General features: G+C 37.6%; 1 protein-coding gene across 6 annotated transcripts in view; it reads right to left on the reverse strand.

Annotated features, from left to right (window-relative positions):
• The window catches only part of CDC14A (cell division cycle 14A), a 176,427-nt gene that overhangs the window by 99,121 nt on the left and 57,760 nt on the right, over positions 1-19,546 (reverse strand). For 5 of the 6 annotated variants that reach the window (XM_061186274.1, XM_061186272.1, XM_061186273.1 and 2 more), the window contains one exon: positions 17,884-17,963. The exons of the other annotated variant lie outside the window; for it this stretch is intronic. In XM_061186274.1, the coding sequence (XP_061042257.1) occupies positions 17,884-17,963 (80 nt within the window). The remainder of the gene's footprint in view (positions 1-17,883; positions 17,964-19,546) is intronic. 6 annotated transcript variants of the gene reach the window in all.

The raw sequence follows: 19,546 nt of genomic DNA on the forward strand, positions 1-19,546 counted from the left end.
AAATTCCAACTCTGCCATGAATTGGCTGGGACCTCGAGCAAGTTATTTTACCTCTATGAGTCTTGGTTTCCTCATCTGTGAAATGAAGGTACTGATAGCAGCTACTGTTCACAGGATTGTTGTCAGATTACATTTAAAAAATATAAAGTCCTTCCTATAGTGCCTAGCACAAAGGAAACAATAAATATTATGACTATTCTTATTATTATTAACAGTGAGTATTTCATTAACTAAAACATGCATCATCATGAGAAGTATTCAGACAGAGAAACAACCATCTGTCAGGAACATGGCAAATACTAGCGTAAAAATTTAAGGGGGACAATGCATGCAGGTCAACAGAACCTGGCAGTTGTTTTCATGGATTAAATGCCATTTAAAAACCTCCATTTTTGCCCCCCGCCCCACCCTCATTCCCCCACCCCCCCACAAAAAAATGCCAAGGAAAATGCTTCCAAACAATCTCCTCTCAGGATCCAGGAGAGCTTCTAATGCACCATGAAGTGTTCTGTCAAAAGGAGTGGAGACCTACTGCACCGAAAACTGAGTGCTTCATCCTTTATTTAAATTTTTAGAGCAACTTAGCAGGCCTGCTTTAGGCAACATAAAACTGAAGTATCAAGTTCAGGTCAGTTAGCAAGAACTGGCACTGGAGCTTTAACACTAACAATGTTCCAAGGTGTCCAAGGCAAGAAACTTGACCTCAAGGCTCTCAGTCGCTCTTCCCATCCCCCACTGCTGACCCGAAGGAATAGAGCTGTCAGGCACCTGCCAATCACAAAGTCAAATGTACCACACAAAGTCGGTCCAAGGCGGCGGGGAGAAGGGGGCGGCCACAGAAGATGCTCCATGGGGAGAAAATGACCCTTAAAGGCTTTAACACATAACATAAAACTGAATCTTGTATCACAACCATCTAAGGTAACTTGAAACTACGGCTGCTAAGCCACGAATTTAAATGCAACGTCAACATCACTGAGTTTCAGCATCCTGATAACCTAATTTAAAAAGAGTAGGTTGGTTAGCAAAGCAGCCTAACAGAAAAGTTTAAGTCCTGAAACATCAAAGTTAACCTATGTTAAGGAAGGGTTATTCTAGATATTTAATCCTGATTTTCAAGAGTTCTTTTTTTAATGCCATCTAAACTCATGGGTCAGTGAAAAACAAAATAACCCCATTTCAAATATCTTGTAAAGACATAAGCCATATATTAAGAAGCAAATTTTAAGGGATTCAACCAGAGAAAGGAGTAGCTGGGGATCTAAGACAAAATACTAGTTTATATAAATAACCACACATTCCTTTGCAGGAACTTGTCTTTTTAGGACAAGGGTTCAGAATCTTGTGTGTGTCATGGACCCCCCTTCAGCATTCTGATGAAGCCTGTGAATGCCTATTCTCAGAATGTTTTTAAATGCATAAAATAAAATACATAGAAATAACAGAACACTAATGCAATTAAATGTAAAGTCATCAAAATGTAACAAAACAAATTTATAATACCATACTTTATTATTAATATTGATATATAACAAGATCTAGTAGCAGGTCTGATAACAACTATAATTTTAAAGAAGGAATAAACATAAATATCTTTATATGCAACAACTGCAATGGGATATAAAAATGTTTGTAGTTTCTATTGTGAAAAAGTCACTTATATTGCTAATACCACTATAGTTTATTTCCAACATTTATAATTGAATGCAATCTTATAAGTTATACGGTTAGTGAAAATAAAGATATTTTTGTCATCTGAATTCTCTCTATAGACCCTAGATTAAAAACTACTGCTTTGGTAGAGAAGAGAAAAACTTAGGAAAAAAACTTCTCTGTATTTAAAAAGAGTAAAAGAAATGATAAGAATTGAAGGTGCTCCTTACTTCCCTCAAGTGTATCTTCCCACCTAGACGCAGCTAAACCGATCCACAAACATAAGTTATCAGAAAAGCTCCAGATCCAGTCTCTCGTACTGTCTGCAAAGCATGGTGAGATTATCATGATATCTCTTGTCCTAGCACAGCCACAGTTTTTACCAACAACTGAAAAGAGAGCTCTGGTGACTTGGTGATCAAATGTGCAGACCTGAGAGCGAGGGAGCATTAACAGGCCATCTGACAAAATTAGGATACAAAGCAGTCACAGCAGGCTAGAAAGACAGGCTGACATTTACAAATTGAAATATAATAAGGGATGTGATAAAATTAAGTCACATCCTCAGGACTGGGGAAAGTTGATGACATACCTTTTCCAACACTTACTATGTTGGGTAATTTAGATGCATTAACACATTTAATCCTCATGAAGGCAACAGGTTCCCAAAACCTGCCCTCGTAACTAGGCAAGAGAGAAATGGCTTATTAGTGGCACCTGGCTCATACACAGTCAAAGGAAAGTAACCATAAAAGTGAAGGGACACAAAAACATGTTACATATTCTCTGGGGGAAAAAAGAGAGAAAGATAAAGGTGGCAGAGTAAATCCATGTATCTACAAAAACCCCACTAAAAAGAGAATTTTAAAAGGCTTTTTTAAATGGAATCCAACAAGGTCAGGGAGAATGAGTACAGACAACAGCAATAAAATTCTGAAAGCTGGAAGTCAGATACATGAGTGATAATAAATTAGAAGACCAAGAAAACTGAATACTAAGATGACGGGAAAAATCAGAGCATCAACCCAATTAATACCAGATAATTCACAAAAGGCTCAGGAAGTGGCAGCACTGGGTTCTTCTGGAAGTGAGAATGAAGGAAATGACTATAATAAGTTTGAAAGTACTTTAAGAAGCTGAAAAAGTTTACTCTATAAAAGCAATATTATCTCCTATTTTATAAATAAATCTTCCCTGTTGAGTTTCCTCAAACACCCAATGTAGTTAGAACCGTCTAAAAATAAAATGGTTGGTCCTGGAAGGCAGCAAGATAACCTGCCCCACACGACGTTCAAGTTTGAATTGGCAGGTGGCTTGCAAGAAATATTTTTCACCTACATTGTTATAGGAAATGGAGGTGAAGATTAGGAAAACACCAGGCTCTATTAAACTCAGAAGTCCTTTCCTACTCTGAAACTGCATCATTATTCAACACAGTGGATGATTTCTTTCCTCTCCGTATCACTCTCTTGGATCCTTCCCGATAGCAGTTAAACATTTTCAAGTCCCTACCATCTTTAAAAGAAAAAAAATATCCGAAATTTTCTTGACTTCAGCCACCACCCTCTCTTTGGCCTCCTCTTTAAAACAAGGCTTCTCTGAAAAATTATTCATCTTCCTGCCCCCACTTTCTCTTCTCTCACATCTTAACCTCCTCTGTTCTGTTTCCACCCTCATCCATGCGATGAACATTTCTCACTGAGGTCACCAATGATCTCCATATGGCTAAGCCCAGGGGACTTTTTTTTTAATTGAGATAAAATTCACCATTTTAGCCTTTCTAAAGTGTACAATTCAGTGATTTTTAGTGTATTCATAATGCTGTGTATAATGTTATAAGTCATAATTCTAGTTATTACTTTAAAATGTACATCTCAGAAATAACTAAATTTCCTTGTCAATTGCAGTATTATGAACTTTCATCAAATCTTTAACCGTGGTCATTTTGAAGTCTTTTGTCATTTACAGACAGTTCTGGGTATACTCTGATGCTTTTGCAAAAATGTTCCTATAAAAGGGTTTCATCTTCAAGGAATTCATGGAAAAGACTCTGACAAGTACAGGTTTCTGGTAACTGACTATACTGCTGAACTGAATGAATAAGCATTTTCAGAACTCTAATGGAAAACTGATGAACTCATAAAAGTGTTAACAAAAGATCAAGATAAAAAAAAATTAATTACATGGGACTGAGTGAACTGATGAGGATGATTATAATTTTTGTGACTTTCTGTTTGAATAAAAAAAAAAAAATCCCTCAAGGACTCAGAGGCAAAAAATATACAAATCAATTTTCACTGCAAAGTAAAGGAGCTGTTACAGTGGAGGATTACTGGACTGAATGTCAATATTATGGCATAGTATGAGTGTGTTTCGTGTTTGGTAATTGCAATCATTGCTGCTTTTGTTGTGGTCATCCATTTACAATGCTTAGTGTCAGTTTATTTACCTCTTGTAAAAATAAAATACAGTGTGTGTGTGTGTGTGTGAAAAAATAATAATAATCTGTGATTTTTAGTATAGTCACAATGTACACCACTAATTCGAAACCATTTTACCACCAGAAAGAAACTCTATACCCATTTGCAATAACTCCTCATTCCTTCCCCGTCCCCACTCCAACCCTGGCAATCACTAATCTTTCTGTCTCTGGATTTGCTTATTCTAAGTTCAGGGAACATTCTGCAAGCATCATTTTATTTACTCTGTCAAGATCAAGTAATTCCCTCTGAATATTCTCTTCACTGTTCCTGGATTTTGCTTCGACCTCTCTAAACACTACTCCTTCCCAATCTCCTCGCAAAGTCATCCTTCGTCTCCCAGTTTCTTCAAGATTCAATTCCAGACTCAAACTCTCCGCACTCCGTACTCTCTTCCGAGACCAGGTGCTCTCAAACTTTAGCATTCATCAGCAACAGCATCACCAAGACGGCTTCTTAAAACACAGAATGCTGGGCCCCACACGAGTTTCTGATTCAGTAGGTATGGAACGGGGCCTGAGAATCTGCATTTCTAACAAGTTTCCAGGTGGTATCAGTGCTGCTGGTAGGAGGGACCACATTTCGAAAATCACTGCCCTACACAATCTCATCTATGTAAGTTACCATCTCTCTGCCAATGACCCTCAAATTTATCTCCCTAGCACAAAGTCCTTAAAACTCCAAGGCAGGACAGCCAACCACATACATGACATTTCCATTTGGGTGTCTTAAGGCATCTCAAACTCATTGTGTAAGAAGAATCTCTTGAATCTGCCCCTACCTCAAAACAACAACAATAATCTGGTCCTCCAACCCTCTGTAACTTGGTAAAAGACACAGCTTCCAAAATCACTCAAGCTACAGTCCAGAAGTCCTTCTGTCTCTCTCACTTTCCGCACCCTACTGCACTGTGCCCCACTGTGTTTCCCTCCTAAACATCTTGTGAACGCATTTACTTCTCCTCAGTTCTGCTGCCTCTCACGTAGCACCTCTCCATACACTACAAGAGCCTTCCCACATCCACTCCTCGCCTTTCTAATCAGTTCTCTTCACTGCAGCCAGAGTGATTTCTTTAAAAGGCAAGTCTGATCCAGTCACTCTTCTGCTGTAGCCCTTCTCTGATTGCCACTGCTCTCTCGAGGGAAGGTTCAAATCCTAAAATGGATACAAGGCCTGTGGTATCTGGCCCTGCCTATCACAACCCCCTTCCCTGAGCTCCTCAGAGGGGCACTCTGAACCTTTGCTCCTCTGGTCACATGTTCTCCAATCACCTTGCCTAGGTCACCCTACTCACCCTTCAGATCCCAGCTCAAAGATGACTTGTCTCAGGGAAAATCCTCCAACCCCACTCCGGCTAGATCAGGTCCCCATTTTTTTCCACTGGACTTAACTACAGTTTGACATTATATCATGATGTGCTTATTTGATTCTCTGACTCTCTCTCTACAATAGTCCCTAAGAAGACAGGATCTATATGTTTTTTTACTCACCATTGTCTCTTTAGTACCTAATACAGTGCCTGGCATGAAATAGATAGTCAATAAATGTTTGCCAATAAATGTTTAAATTAAGTAAAGGAGCTTGGGAGATCATCCCAAGAAAATGTTCGATAATATCCCATGGCCACTTTTGTTAATTCAAGAGCCTGACACCTCCATCCTCACTAGCAAGAAGAGCTTTCTTTCTTTGCATTAACCCCAAATCCCTTCTGTCCATTTAAGATCATTTCTTTCTGTTCTCTTTGCCAAAGAGTATTAACTGAATAAAGCTGAAAAGCAGTGACATTCAAAGTAGTTTTCTCTTCCTTTGTCAAGTGGTATTAAAAGCACTTTTATTTTAACCCAGACACTTTAGAGAGGCTACACAGAGCTTTCAGAATTTAAATCACTATACCAATGTGCTACAAAGTTTTATACTCCCACAGTTTTTATTGCGGTTTTGGTTCCCAATTGTTTATTTAACTCCTGGTTTGCTTTTTTACTCATTCATCCATGCATTCATTTATATTTATTGAGCCAAATAGTTACTGAGTTGAATAAGAGGACATGTATTTTTCCACCTCCTTCATAAAGGACCACTGAAATCCCATAGACGTCAATTGAGGGAAAACGCTTGCACATCCTATGCTGCCTGGGAAAACTACAGCTCTAACACTTACCTACCATGACAGTTTTACCATATATTGCATTACTCTCTTAAACAGGTAAACACAAGGCTGCTCTTCATTCAGGAGATAAGGTAATACCCCAAACACACAGGATTTCTAATCATTCATCTCTGCTGAAGAATACATCATGTGTCTCTAACCCCCAATACAGAAGACTAATGTTACAACCAACAGCTATCTAGAGACACCCAAATACAAATTTAGCTCAACCTCATGCTTGACCATCCAAATTCTACCCGTCCCAGCAATTCTATCTTTCTAAATGTGATTTCTGGCATAATAGTCAACTGAACCATAAAACTATTATGAAGTGGTTATAAAAGTCACTGGCAGTCAATAAATATTTGTTGAATGAAAGACTAAATTATGAATATTTTAATAGGTGAAGCAATTGGGATTTTTTGTTTGTTTTTATTTTTACATTTATTTTGCAGAGAAGCAGTAGAAGAAAAATTAAATTTAAGAAAACTAGAATCACCATCCACAAAGAGATACAAAGAGAAAGCGCTTGATTCCCTATTGTCCTAAAGCTGTCTTTCTACAGGCTCTCAAGAGTCAACTGTTAGACATTCAAAAATTTTGAGATCCCAGATCAGCATTGGAGGGAAAATTTACACCACAGAAATCAGCAAATGCTCTTTAATTACAGAGTCGGTTTACCAACACACCACTGTTTGCAACCTACGAATCTAAGAAATCACTCAGAATGAAGCAACCCTGTAAATGTTAATAATGAGCAGATGAAACCAGAGATGAAAGAACATATTTACACAAAACAATAAGAAAGCATTTCTGGTAATGAAGTTGTTTGAAATGAAGAATAAATGAAAAACAGAGTCACAGTGTTTACAATGTGGAGACTACATTAAAGAATAAAAAAGAGCTATAGTAAATGGACTAAGAAATAACAGAAATGACTATGATTTACACATCTTGATTCTATGATTCTCTGTAAATTCTCCAGATAGCAAGTAGTTACGAGGTAGGCAAATATCTGCAGAGCAATGGGTTAGAAAGGATCTCAAAGGTCATCTGAGCACCTTTCCAATCACTGAACTGAATCCCATCTACACAACCAGCACAAGATCAAGAGCTTCCTAAGGACAGGGAATGGGTCCTTTATGTTGTATGCCCAGGATCTAGTACAGTGTTGGGCACATTACTCTGTTGTAGCTGTTGAATGAATGAATGAATGAATAACCATTACAAGGAGACCATTCAACATATGCCTGAACAACTCTAAGAGGCTGGGAACTACTGACATTTCAAAGCAAAAATTATATAAAAAATCTGTAATCATAAACTGTGTACAATCACAAAAACGTAATCTAGATCACTGCTTTCCAATGGAAATATAATGAAAGCCACAAAAGAGAGCCACATGTGTAATTTTAATTTTTTCATAACCATATTAAAATGAAAAGAAATAAATATTAATTTTAATAATAGATTTTGTTTAATCCAATATATCTGAAATATTTCAGCATGTAATCAACATAATTATAAATAAGATATTTTACTTTTCTTATATTAAATCTTTGAAATCCATTGTGTATTTTATAGCCTTGTAGTCTATTTCAGTTTGGACTAAACAAATTGCAAGTGCTGAATAGCACATGTAGGTAATAGCTACTGTACTAGAAAATTCAGCCCTAATTTGTATGGATACTTGGGAATTAGACAATGTCCAAAAATACTTTACACAATTGTCCAAAGTACACCTGGTTTCCAGTCTCTGAACACATCCACGACATATATGCACCAGCTCCAGGGAAAAGAGCAAGCCAATGGTTTACATTATCTAGACCTATAAGATAAAAATGCATTTGATAAGAATTAGTGGGGAGAACAAAGCTATTTCCCACTTACAAAAGAACAAAAATCAAATGGCTTCATGGGGCAGAGCCAAAAATTGAGCATGACCAGTACCTAACAAAAAAATAGGACACAGAATCTCCTGCTTTTCAGATTTAACATAAAGCTATACACTAATCATTTTGCTCATCTAAAGAAACAGATTTGTGAAAATTCATTTCTAAGTCATGGCTTAAAAGGTCATATAAATCAGCAGAATAGAATCTGTCTAGAACTAGCAATAACAGATACCAGAAAAACAGGCCAAGGGCTGTGCTCTGGGCCTTTTATCAACACCTGACTATCCCCCATTTAACCACAGTAATTTTGTTTTAAAGATAAAAATAATAGTAAATTATCTTTGACTCCAATATTGAAAATAAGAGCTTCATATATGAGGCATTCAACAAAATAACTATGTTCATTAACATAAATGATTGCAAACTTATTCCAAACCACCTTTATCAACTAAGGCTGGCTATCGGAAAAGTACTGTAAAGAGTACAAAAATTTGGCACTTACCCTTCTACAGAAAGTTTGGTACACTGGTCTGAAACCATAAAAAGAGGAAAAACAAAAAAAGTAATCTGAGCCAATTTTCACAACTCAAACCATTGAAGCACTGCCATGTTACAAAAAAAAAAAAGAATAGATATAACTCACTTCCTTCTGCGTATTTAGTGGGTCCTAGAAACCTTGACAGTTGTTTCTGTCCTCAGATTCTGAATAGTGGTGCTTATTTAACACTTTAACAAGAAAACCGGATAAAGAGTCTGCTTTTCATAGTGGTCCAAGTTATTTAATATGCCCCAGCTGTTGAAAATAGATTCCACAGTTTGGACTGGATAATCTGTTTTGTTCTATTTTCAAGACTCAGGAAACTGGCCCAACCTTGCTAATCAAAACTAATGCAGAGGGCTTCCCTGGTGGCGCAGTGGTTGGGAGTCTGCCTGCCAATGAAGGGGACACGGGTTCGAGCCCTGGTCTGGGAGGATCCCACATGCCGCGGAGCAACTAGGCCCGTGAAACACAACTACTGAGCCTGCGCGTCTGGAGCCTGTGCTCCACAACAGGAGAGGCCGCGACAATGAGAGGCCCGCGCACCGCGATGAAGAGTGGCCCCCACTCGCCGCAACTAGAGAAAGCCCTCGCACAGAAACGAAGACCCAACACAGCCAAAAATAAATAAATTAATTAATTAATTAAAAAAAAAAAAAAACTAATGCAGATTCTTTCCCATCACATCAAGCATCAAAAGTAAAGGTTTATTAAAGATCCATGGAGGTAGAAATGACCCCAAAGATCAACACTGAGAAGCAGAGAGTTAGCCATCATAAAGAAAAGTTGAGAATGAAAGTCTTAAGAGAGCATAAAATAAATTTTGTTTCTACATTTTTGATACTCAGGGAAAAAACATGGTAAAGAGAACTTTCCCTTTGAAGTACCAAGTTAATCTAAATAAACTTTAACAAAAATCACAGTATCATATTTAAACTAACAAATATCTGGTTCAACATTTTATGTAAAGAGATACATTTTATAATTGCATCTAACATCTACCAGCACATGTTTACTTTGCTTTAGAAGAAAGAAGGCAGCCTAATGCCAAGTTCTAAGTGATTGACCCCTCTGAGCCTCTGTTAAGAGACCTGCAAGTTCTGGCATGCCCAGGTGAGATTTCCCATTAAGACTCAGCCGCATTAACACTAACTCAGCAACCGGGATATCACTAGGGGTCATCCCCAAAACACAACAAACCCATCCCTGAACACAAACAGTATGGGTTCATTTTAATGACAAATGTCATTAAAGGATTGTTAGGGGGAGGTTTGTGGGTTCTCTGTTAAGGAAGGTTTTCTGGCATCGTCTGCTTTAAGAGAAAATTCGTTATTCCTGTTCATATTAGATAAAATATCATTATTTGACAAGCCATCTATTTCTAAAACTCAGGAAACCACACAAAAACATTTCCACAAATGGCAGCTTATTATTCTAATCCCAAGAGATCTATTCTGTTCCACACAGGTGTGGATCAGGAAATGTATCCTAGAGTTTCAGAAAGCTAGTTCTGCTGGACGTTAACAGAAGTGGGAGGGGGGTGGGGAGGGATTTCAGGATGAAGTACTTGGGAAAATTCTGAGTTAAACAGGTTACTTTATTACTCAGAACCATTCAGAATCCTTAAAATGGGAATGTGCTCTGTAAAATCTCCAGGATGGAGAGTTCTAAACTTATTTGACTGTTGAAATTTTTTTTTGCCAGGGTAAACCTTATAGAGCAGTAGTGCACAACCTCGGCAGCATATTGGAATCATGTAGGTAGTTTTTAAAAATCCCAACACCCAGACTTCACCCCAAGCCAATTATATCAGAATTTCTGGGAGTAGAACCTGGCATCAATATTTTTTAAAGCTTCCTAGACTTTTTTTGGCTGCGTAGGGTCTTTGTTGCTGTGCTCAGACTTTCTCTAGTTGCAGAGAGCAGGGGCTACTCTTCGTTGCGGTGCGTGGGCTTCTCATTACGGTGGCTTCTCTTGTTGCAGAGCACAGGCTCTAAGCACGTGGGCTTCAGTAGCTGTGGCACATGGGCTCAGTAGTTGTGGCTAGCGGGCTCTAGAGCACCGGCTCAGTAGTTGTGGCGCAGGGGCTTAGTTGCTCCACGGCATGCGGGATCTTCCCGGACCAGGGATTGAACCTGTGTCCCCTGCATTGGCAGGCAGATTCTTAACCACTACGCCACCAGGCAAGTTCCCTTCCCAGACTTTTTAAAACCAAGTGTGAGAACCAATGTAACTTTGGGAAACACTGACCTATAAGCCTCTTCTCCAAGCTAAAATAAAATAGCCACACAAAAATGTGTTCCTGGACCTATCCAGGAAGAGACCCACCAAAAAAAAACACTCAACTAAAAACTGGTGATGATAGGATATCCAACATTCAACCAGCTTTATTCCACTGGATATCAGCACAGCACCCTACCTCAACCTCACCTCTGCACCTAGTCATTATTTTTTAAGTCACACTTTCTATATTTGTCTTCAAAACTGGGCCCCTAGATGTTATTTATTGTCTGTATAGTTGTATTCCCCATTTAATTTTATATGTCATAGAAAAATTGGGTTTTAGCAGATTTATGAATCATTAATACCAAAAAAGTTACCAAGCTAATACATATGGACCAATAAAAAAAGAAGTAAGCGCAAAGTGAATTTAAAAGCACAGAAAAGATCTAAAAGCAGAGTTGTGCAATTTAGATGGGTTACCTTTTCAGTGTTCTGTGAGATTTAGAAAGTTTTCACAAACACTGTTTTATGAACACCCAAAAATGCAGATTTAAAAACCACTGCCATTGACTGCCAAGAAAATAATCTAAGAATTCCAATAAGGGTTGGTGGTCTTGTGGGACTTTAGACAGGCTGCAATTAATATGACTTTGTAGAATGACTGGTCAACAGTATAGACTATCAATTTGGTAGTACACTAACTGACAGGAAGAGAACCTAAAAAGATTCATACTGGGCTTGCCAATTCAAACTCTGGCCCCAGAACTGAAAAGCCCCTTGTTCCCTTGAAGGCCAACTGCCAAGCAAGCCTACAGTGAAGATGGATGGACTTGAATAATTAAAATAGGTGAAAAATACCCTCTTTCCCTAGTTTTGAGATAAAGTCACTGTTGATAAACGCATTGGCTATCCTTAGTACAAGTGAAAAGTACAGTTTTCGACAGAAGTACTTTACCGTTAAATGGAACACCCTAAAACTGACTTGCAGACAGTAACATAACAACAAATACTCCTTGAGTGTCACACCAAGCCAGAAATTCAAATGCCTCCAAAGTCTACTATACTTCATGTAATCAAGAATAGGCAGTAGGGGGGCTTTCCTGGTGGCGCAGTGGTTGAGAATCTGCCTGCCAATGCAGGGGACACGGGTTTGAGCCCTGGTCTGGGAAGATCCCACATGCTGCGGAGCAACTAGGCCCGTGAGCCACAACTACTGAGCCTGCGCGTCTGGAGCTTGTGCTCCGCAACAAGAGAGGCCGCAACAGTGAGAGGCCCACGTACCGCGATGAAGAGTGGCCCCTGCTCGCCGCAACTAGAGAAAGCCCTCGCACAGAAACAAAGACCCAACACAGCCTAAATAAATAAATAAATAAATAAATAAATAAATAAATAAATAAATAAATAAATAAATAGCGTTCCCTTTAAAAAAAAAAAAAGAATAGGCAGTAGGGACTTCCCTGGTGGCGCAGTGGTTAAGAATCCACCTGCCAATGCAGGGGACACGAGTTCGATCCCTGGTCCAGGAAGATCCCACATGTCACGGAGCAACTAAGCCTGTGCACCACAACTACTGAGCCTGCGCTCTAGAGCCTGTGAGCCACCACTACTGAAGCCCGTGCGCCTAGAGCCCGTGCTCCGCAACAAGAGAAGCCACCACAATGAGAAGCCAGCTCACTGCAATGAAGACTAGCCCCCGCTCGCCGCAACTAGAGAAAGCCCACGCCCAGCAATGAAGACCCAACGCAGCCAAAAATAAATTAATTAAAAACAAAATAAAATGGGAAAAACATCTTTAAAAAAAAAAAAAAAGGCAGTAAATGGAGGTGGGGGGAGGAATTGAGTGAAGGTGGTCAAAAGGTACAAACCTCCAGTTATAAGGTAAATAAGTACTGGGGATGTAATGTGCAACATCATGACTACAGTTAACACTGCTCTATGGGGTATTTGAATGTTGCTAAGGGAGTAGATCCTAAAGGTTCTCATCATAAGAAAAAAATTGTAACTATATGAGGTGATAAGTGTTAATTAAACTTATTGTGGTAATCATTTCACAATATATGAATGTCAAGTCATTGTGCTGTACACCTTAAATTTATACAGTGTTGTATATCAATTATATCTCAATAAAACTGAAAGAAAAAAAAGAATAAGCAGTAAATCTACCCAAATCTTTTTTTTTTTAATTTGCTTCATCTTTAGTGAATTTTTAACTAGGTTAATAGAAAACTGTTAATTTAAAATATTTAAGATAAATCCAAATAGAAAAACTCAATTAGACAGTACTTGTGGTTATAGTAATACACTGCAAACATCATATTATATAGTATCCTACCTAACCTACCATTATAAAAAACAACCTATGCCATACAAATGAAAACGTACAACACCTAAAGCCAGTACCTGGATTGTTATTCTCCATTTTCATCTTAATATGAAAGGCATTCATGATGCCTACCCTTAATAGCTCCTCCAATCTCCAGTTCCAGTGTTAAATCTCTTTCCTCCTGGAGCAGGTACCTAGTTGTCCTAATAATCTTTAGATCCGTAAGTCTAACATAGTGACTGGCACAGAAAAAGCAATAAATTAATTAACTTATGTATTCCCTGGCACACAAATAAGAAAAGAGCCCAATCCCAGCCCTTGAGAGAAGAGTCAGCCATATTTGGTGGAGAGTCAGCCATGCAAACAAATAATTACAATATAAGACATTTGTTTTAATGGTGTATGTAGCAAATGTAATGGGGCATGAACAAAATGTAATAGGAAATTATAGGCACAGGACATGCCAACCCTCTCTAGAAAAATGAGCAAAGGTGCTACAGAAGAGACTGCTCCAATAAATGTTAGTTAAATCAATAAATCTTGAAGAACAGCATTATTTAAATTAAAACCTTAAAACACTTTTATTAGAAAGACTAAAACTCTATAGCACAAATGGTAACATAGGCATTTCAGTAAAGAGGGCATGTAAAGATACCAACCACATGTCAACAAGCCTTCAAAACTGTCCTCATTTTTCTTAATTTTTAGACAATAAAACAATCACATTTAAATAGAAGTTCCTTTGAGGCTTCCTGTTTTATAAATAAAAGTATTAATGCAGAAGTGGGATAAAAAAATCTAGACAATGAAGATAAAGATGTAATTTAACAATAAGTGGGGTGGAAAACCTAGTGGATGATAGAATCCAGATTATCAAAGGAAGGCAAAGGCAATGATGGCTGACTAGAACTAGTATGAAGATGATTCTTGATAATACTGCATTAGCCTTAGTTGAATCTGGGCAGTAGACTAAAATCAACTCACATCTTATCTCAGCATTAGGAAAAAAATTGTTTCTGTAGTAAAATTCCAGAAAACTAGTAGTATTCTATCAACTAAATTTTCCACTGAATTATAAATGCACACTGTGTGGTATTTTCTGCTTCAAATGTATGATTTATGAAGAGTATGGATTTAGAAATGCAACTTAATGTAAATACATTAAGTTGTACACCAACTCTTGGTGCCACATTATCAGAAAAATACAGCTTAGTTATATTCAAGGTCAAACTTTTAGTTGGAAATAGGTGCCTAAACTAAGGGGAAAAAAATGCCTGATGTCTGTGTTAAGCATTCTTTTATTCAGGTAAACAAATAACTAAAACTCTCTATGTCTAACAACACTACAATATTCTCCAGAGTATTTTCTCAGTTTCTTTCTTCTAAAATACATTTGAGACCATGTGACTTAAAAATCTACAGTTAAAAAGATAGGAAATGACCTAAATGTCTACCTGTCAGAGACCAATTAACTGCATTCTTGTACATTATACAGCAGTAAGACAGAATGAGGAAGGAAGTGCTCTATTTACTGATGTGAAAAGATATATCCAAGATGAGTTAAGTGAAAAAAAATCAAGATGCAGAATAGTACATACAGTATGTTACATTTTGGGATAAAATGGGGAAAATAAGACTGTACATCTTTATTTGCTTATATATGCATAAAGCAACTCTAGAAGGATATAGAATAAACTAATACCAGAAGTTATTTGGAAAGGACTGGACAGATAAGAATCAAGGGTGGGAGAGAGAGTTTTCACTATAAACTATATATATTTTAAAATATTTGAACCATGTTAATGTATTTATATTTTCAAATATTTAAATAAAAACAATTTGGAAAAATAAGCTACAATTATAACAATTATGATTTAATTCTAAGTTAAGTAGTAATAATTTTCTTACTATCTTTTCTTCCATTCTAATCTTATCAATTATTCAAAGATTCTAGTTCTCAGGAAACAAATTAATTACCTATCACATATAAGCTAAAACATAATTATGCTTAAAGGAAGAATTCATTCTTTCCTTCTCCTTCTCCAGTATCTTCATCTAAATTCACAGTTAAGGATAGCAAGGCTCATCTGGCTTGTGAAACAAATACATCTCCCATGACTTCTGAGTAGATACTATCACAAGCATAAAAATTAATATATATTTTCCACTTAAAATGTCTGAATAGCCACAATGTCCACTGGGTCTATTGACTGGAATTACAGTTTTACAAATTACAGTTTTACAAATGTTACAGCATTACAATTCCCAGGTGCATGTGTTGTTTTCAAAATAACAACAAAAAATTGTAAACATTTTTCTGATTTAAAAAACAAATTTAATGAGGCCTCACTGTCTCAAGGAAAAGTACACCTATGATCCCTTCACAGTTGCTGGCCCCCTCTCTCACCACGGATCCTATGGCTCCTACCACAGAGGATGTTGGAAGTTGCCTCAGACACAGTCCCTTCCAGGGCTTTCCAATCGGGTACACAGATGCCTAACTTTTCCTCCTCTACCTGCGAAACCCTTTAAAAGTTTAGTTGAAATGAGTCTGATACTTTCTCGCATTTCTGTCAGAATCTTTTCTTCTATTTTTATAAAACCTAACTTTTTAACAATTAATTATGTGCCTATAGAGCTACCTGCCCCTACTAGAATGTGTGATCATTAAAATACTTCCTATTCATATTTATACCCTTGTGGATAATCCTTATTTCTTATTAATAATAGTAATAGTACTAACAACAACAAGAAAAACAAAAACCAGGTACTGCACCAGGCATGGTGATATATGCATTACCTCATTTAATCCTCAGGATAGCTCTGAAGTCATTGTACAGAAAAGGACACTGAAGCTCAGAGAGGATAAGTAATTTGCCCAAGTTACATATACTTACTTATTACATATAGAAAAGAGCAGAATGAACCTGCGAACCCAGGCAGTGTCTCTGCCTCCAAATCATGCACTCTTAACCACTTTGCTTAGAATTTAGGAAGTGATTAATATTATCATTATTACTGCAATGAACTGAAAGTCTGTGTCCCCCCAAAAGTCATATGTTGAAAGCCTAATCCCCAATGGGATGGTATTAGGAGGTGGGACCTTGGGAAGTAGTTAGGTCATGAGGGTAGAGCCCTCATGCATGGGATTAGTGCCCTTATAAGAGGTACCCCAGAGAGTTTTTCTGCCTTCTTTCCACTATGTGAGGACACAGCGAGAAGTAAGCAGTCTACAGCCCTGAAGAGAGCCCTCACCAGAACTTGACCATGCTGGCACCTGATCAGCCTGCAGAACCATGAGAAACAAATTTCTGTTGTTTACAACCCACCCAGTCTATGGTACTTTGTTATAACAGCCCAAATTAACTAAAACAATTACCCTTTTCTAAAAAATAGAATTGTACAAAGAGCTTTCAAACTATAGAAGCCATTAGAAGTGGGAGCAAAAAAACTTTGTCTTCACCATGAAAACTCTCTTCTACATAATCTGTAACCTTTTATCTGTCCTTCAATGGCTAATTAGCGCATCCTCTAGGTTGCTTGAGGATATCTTCCTCTCACTGTCCCAATTCCAGTACTTTACCCCTTGCTTTCACTGAGAAGATCAAGCATACTAGCTGCTGTTGTCCCGATTCCTCCTCCTCACCTGACACCCACCCTGTGCCTAATAACTCTCCCTCTTGTGGTCTGAGAAACAGACGTGGGAATCCTTTGGATCTTAGGGGATTTAGTCTTAATTTATTCATTAAAATAAATATTTACAAAAAGCACTTTTAAGTGTCAGGCACTGGGACCTGCCCTCTGTGAGTTTACAGGAGAGTAATGAAGACAAAGAGGCCTCCTCAATCTTTCCTGTTCCTTTCTTTCATTATTGTTGGTAATTTTGATATTAGTAACAATAATAAGCAATCCATATGCTTGTAGATTTGGACACACAAATAAACAAAAAGGCAAAAATATTAGAATCATTCACAATTCTATCAGAGATGCCTGTTGTGGAAGTTCTTCTGAAGTAGAAGTAGTACATTTCCTTCTACTCTTTAAATAAGCTCAAGTTTACATGAAATTTTTAAAATATCTTCTTCAGGTGATACTTACAAAACATTCTTTTCCAGCACTGTAATGAGAGACAGCCTTCCTCAGGATGGAAGCTAGATTTGTCTGCTAAACAGGTGATTTAGGGTCCCCACTAAATATGTACTTCTGGGAAGGTGCTTTGAGGCTCTTATTCTATATTCCCAGCCCCTGACATTTGGTCAGAGCTCAATCAATGCTCACAAAATGAAAGTATTTATGGATGAATCAGTGATGTACATTACTGAAATCTAACAAATCTTGACATGGTTATTAGGTCATAAATCAGGCACTGTTTGTGCTTAAACTGTCAAGGTATAGAAAGAATTCAAGGAAAAAATTAATTCCTAAAAAGGGAAAGCTATTTTATTCTTACTAGATGGGGGAGGGGGTCTCTACAAAAATAAAACAATAAAAACTACTGTCTCATTTCATTCCATGTAATATCATGGTCACTCTCTTCATACAATTAAAAAACACAATTCTCTAATTCTAAAGTAGCGAGCTGTCTAGCAAAGTCGCCATAGCTCAAGTCTCACAAGCAGTTATACCTGAACGGAAGATAGGGGGGATTTGAGCCAGATAGGAGTGCTCTGTAGGCTTCTTCTGGTGTCTTCTTTAAATAGATTACCTAAGACAAATAAATAGCAACATTTAGAACACCACCAAAGAATGACACAAAACTAACTTAATTACTCACCAAATTTGCATTTCCCTTCTTCCACTTTGAAAGTGGCAACTGTCATGGTGATAATGTTGATCTTTAGACAGCAAGCAAGCTGCCAAAATTTCCTTTTCAGCTTGAAGCAGAACAACAGCCTTTGGCTTAAGGATGAGTAAGAGCTTAAAGACACAGGGCAAATCCATAAAGGGGCCATCCAGGGCTGTTTACAAGGCACACTGAACAGATACAATGGCAAGGTTTTCCCTTTTGGGAGCAGAATAATTGCACCTCCATTATTGAACTGTGTGTTCACCAAAGACCAATACAGACTTCCCTGTCCTTCGTAGAAGATCTGCTGTGAGGTAATTTAGTTCCTGGTGAATTCTGAAAGACATCTCAGGGCACAATACCCTTGGGAGATCTACGGGGTTCTCTGTCTGCTCTGAGGAAAGCGCATGTTGCTCTCTAAACAATCAATAAAATCACAATGAAATGGGGGGAAGTGCACGCAGGTAAGAGCACTGGAAAACATATTGGCTCGGCTCTTGATGTCAAGGATACCTCAACCCCTCCAGTCCAGCATGATAAACTAATCTTAAATAAAGAAACAAACAAAAAAGAGCTCTTAAAACTAGTAAACAACTTCCATTTAATCAACTTACTGACTATATACTAGGTGCTAGGCACTGTGTCAGGTACTGACACCTCTCTTAAAAGAATTTACATTTGTGGGGCAAAACAAAATAATTAACAAAAATAAATACAGTCTGAGTTAAGCGCTGAAAAGGAAATAAGCAGCGTATTGGAAAGAGAGTAGACTTACTTAATACCTTGACGTGGTCAGGGAGGGGTCTCTTGGAGATATTCAGGAGGAGAGCCATGGGAACAGCTAAGGGAAAGGAGGAACAACAAGGGCCAGGGTCCTTGAGGGGGAAAGAGCTTGGTGAGTTGGACAGAGGAGATGAGTGCGGCTAGAGCAGGGGGGGAAGGGAAAGCCAGGTAGTGTTCAGATTGCGAAGAGCACTGCAAACCACGAGGAGAGGTTGGTTTTATTCTAAGAGCAATTTAATATTTTAATTCTCAGACAGGAGCACTGATCATTTTCCTCTATAGTCTGAATCAACTTTCATCCCTAAAATCCTCTCTACCTAGAATGAATGACATTATTTCCTTAATATGTTCCAACATCAAAACCCTATGCATTAGTACATATAGTAATATTACATATAATTTTATATATTTATATAAATAAATACATACAATAATATATATGTATATATACATACATGCATATATATATTTATAAGCTTGTAAAGACAAGAGAGAAATAATTTTTGAAATGGTTGACTAGGCACTGTAGACTAAAATGGTTTTCCATAAACATCAGTTATTCCTATGGATATACAGATATCAAAAAAAAAAACAAAAAACAACCCTATGCATTTCAATAAGAATGACAGAGTCCCAGTTCTTAAAAAGTAGGGTTTTCTTCTCTACTTACAAAGTTTCTTTGAGCTTTACACTGTTCCATTAGCAATATATTACATGTA

The sequence above is a fragment of the Eubalaena glacialis genome, chromosome 3 (assembly GCF_028564815.1).
Source record: "Eubalaena glacialis isolate mEubGla1 chromosome 3, mEubGla1.1.hap2.+ XY, whole genome shotgun sequence".
Taxonomy (NCBI): domain Eukaryota; kingdom Metazoa; phylum Chordata; class Mammalia; order Artiodactyla; family Balaenidae; genus Eubalaena; species Eubalaena glacialis.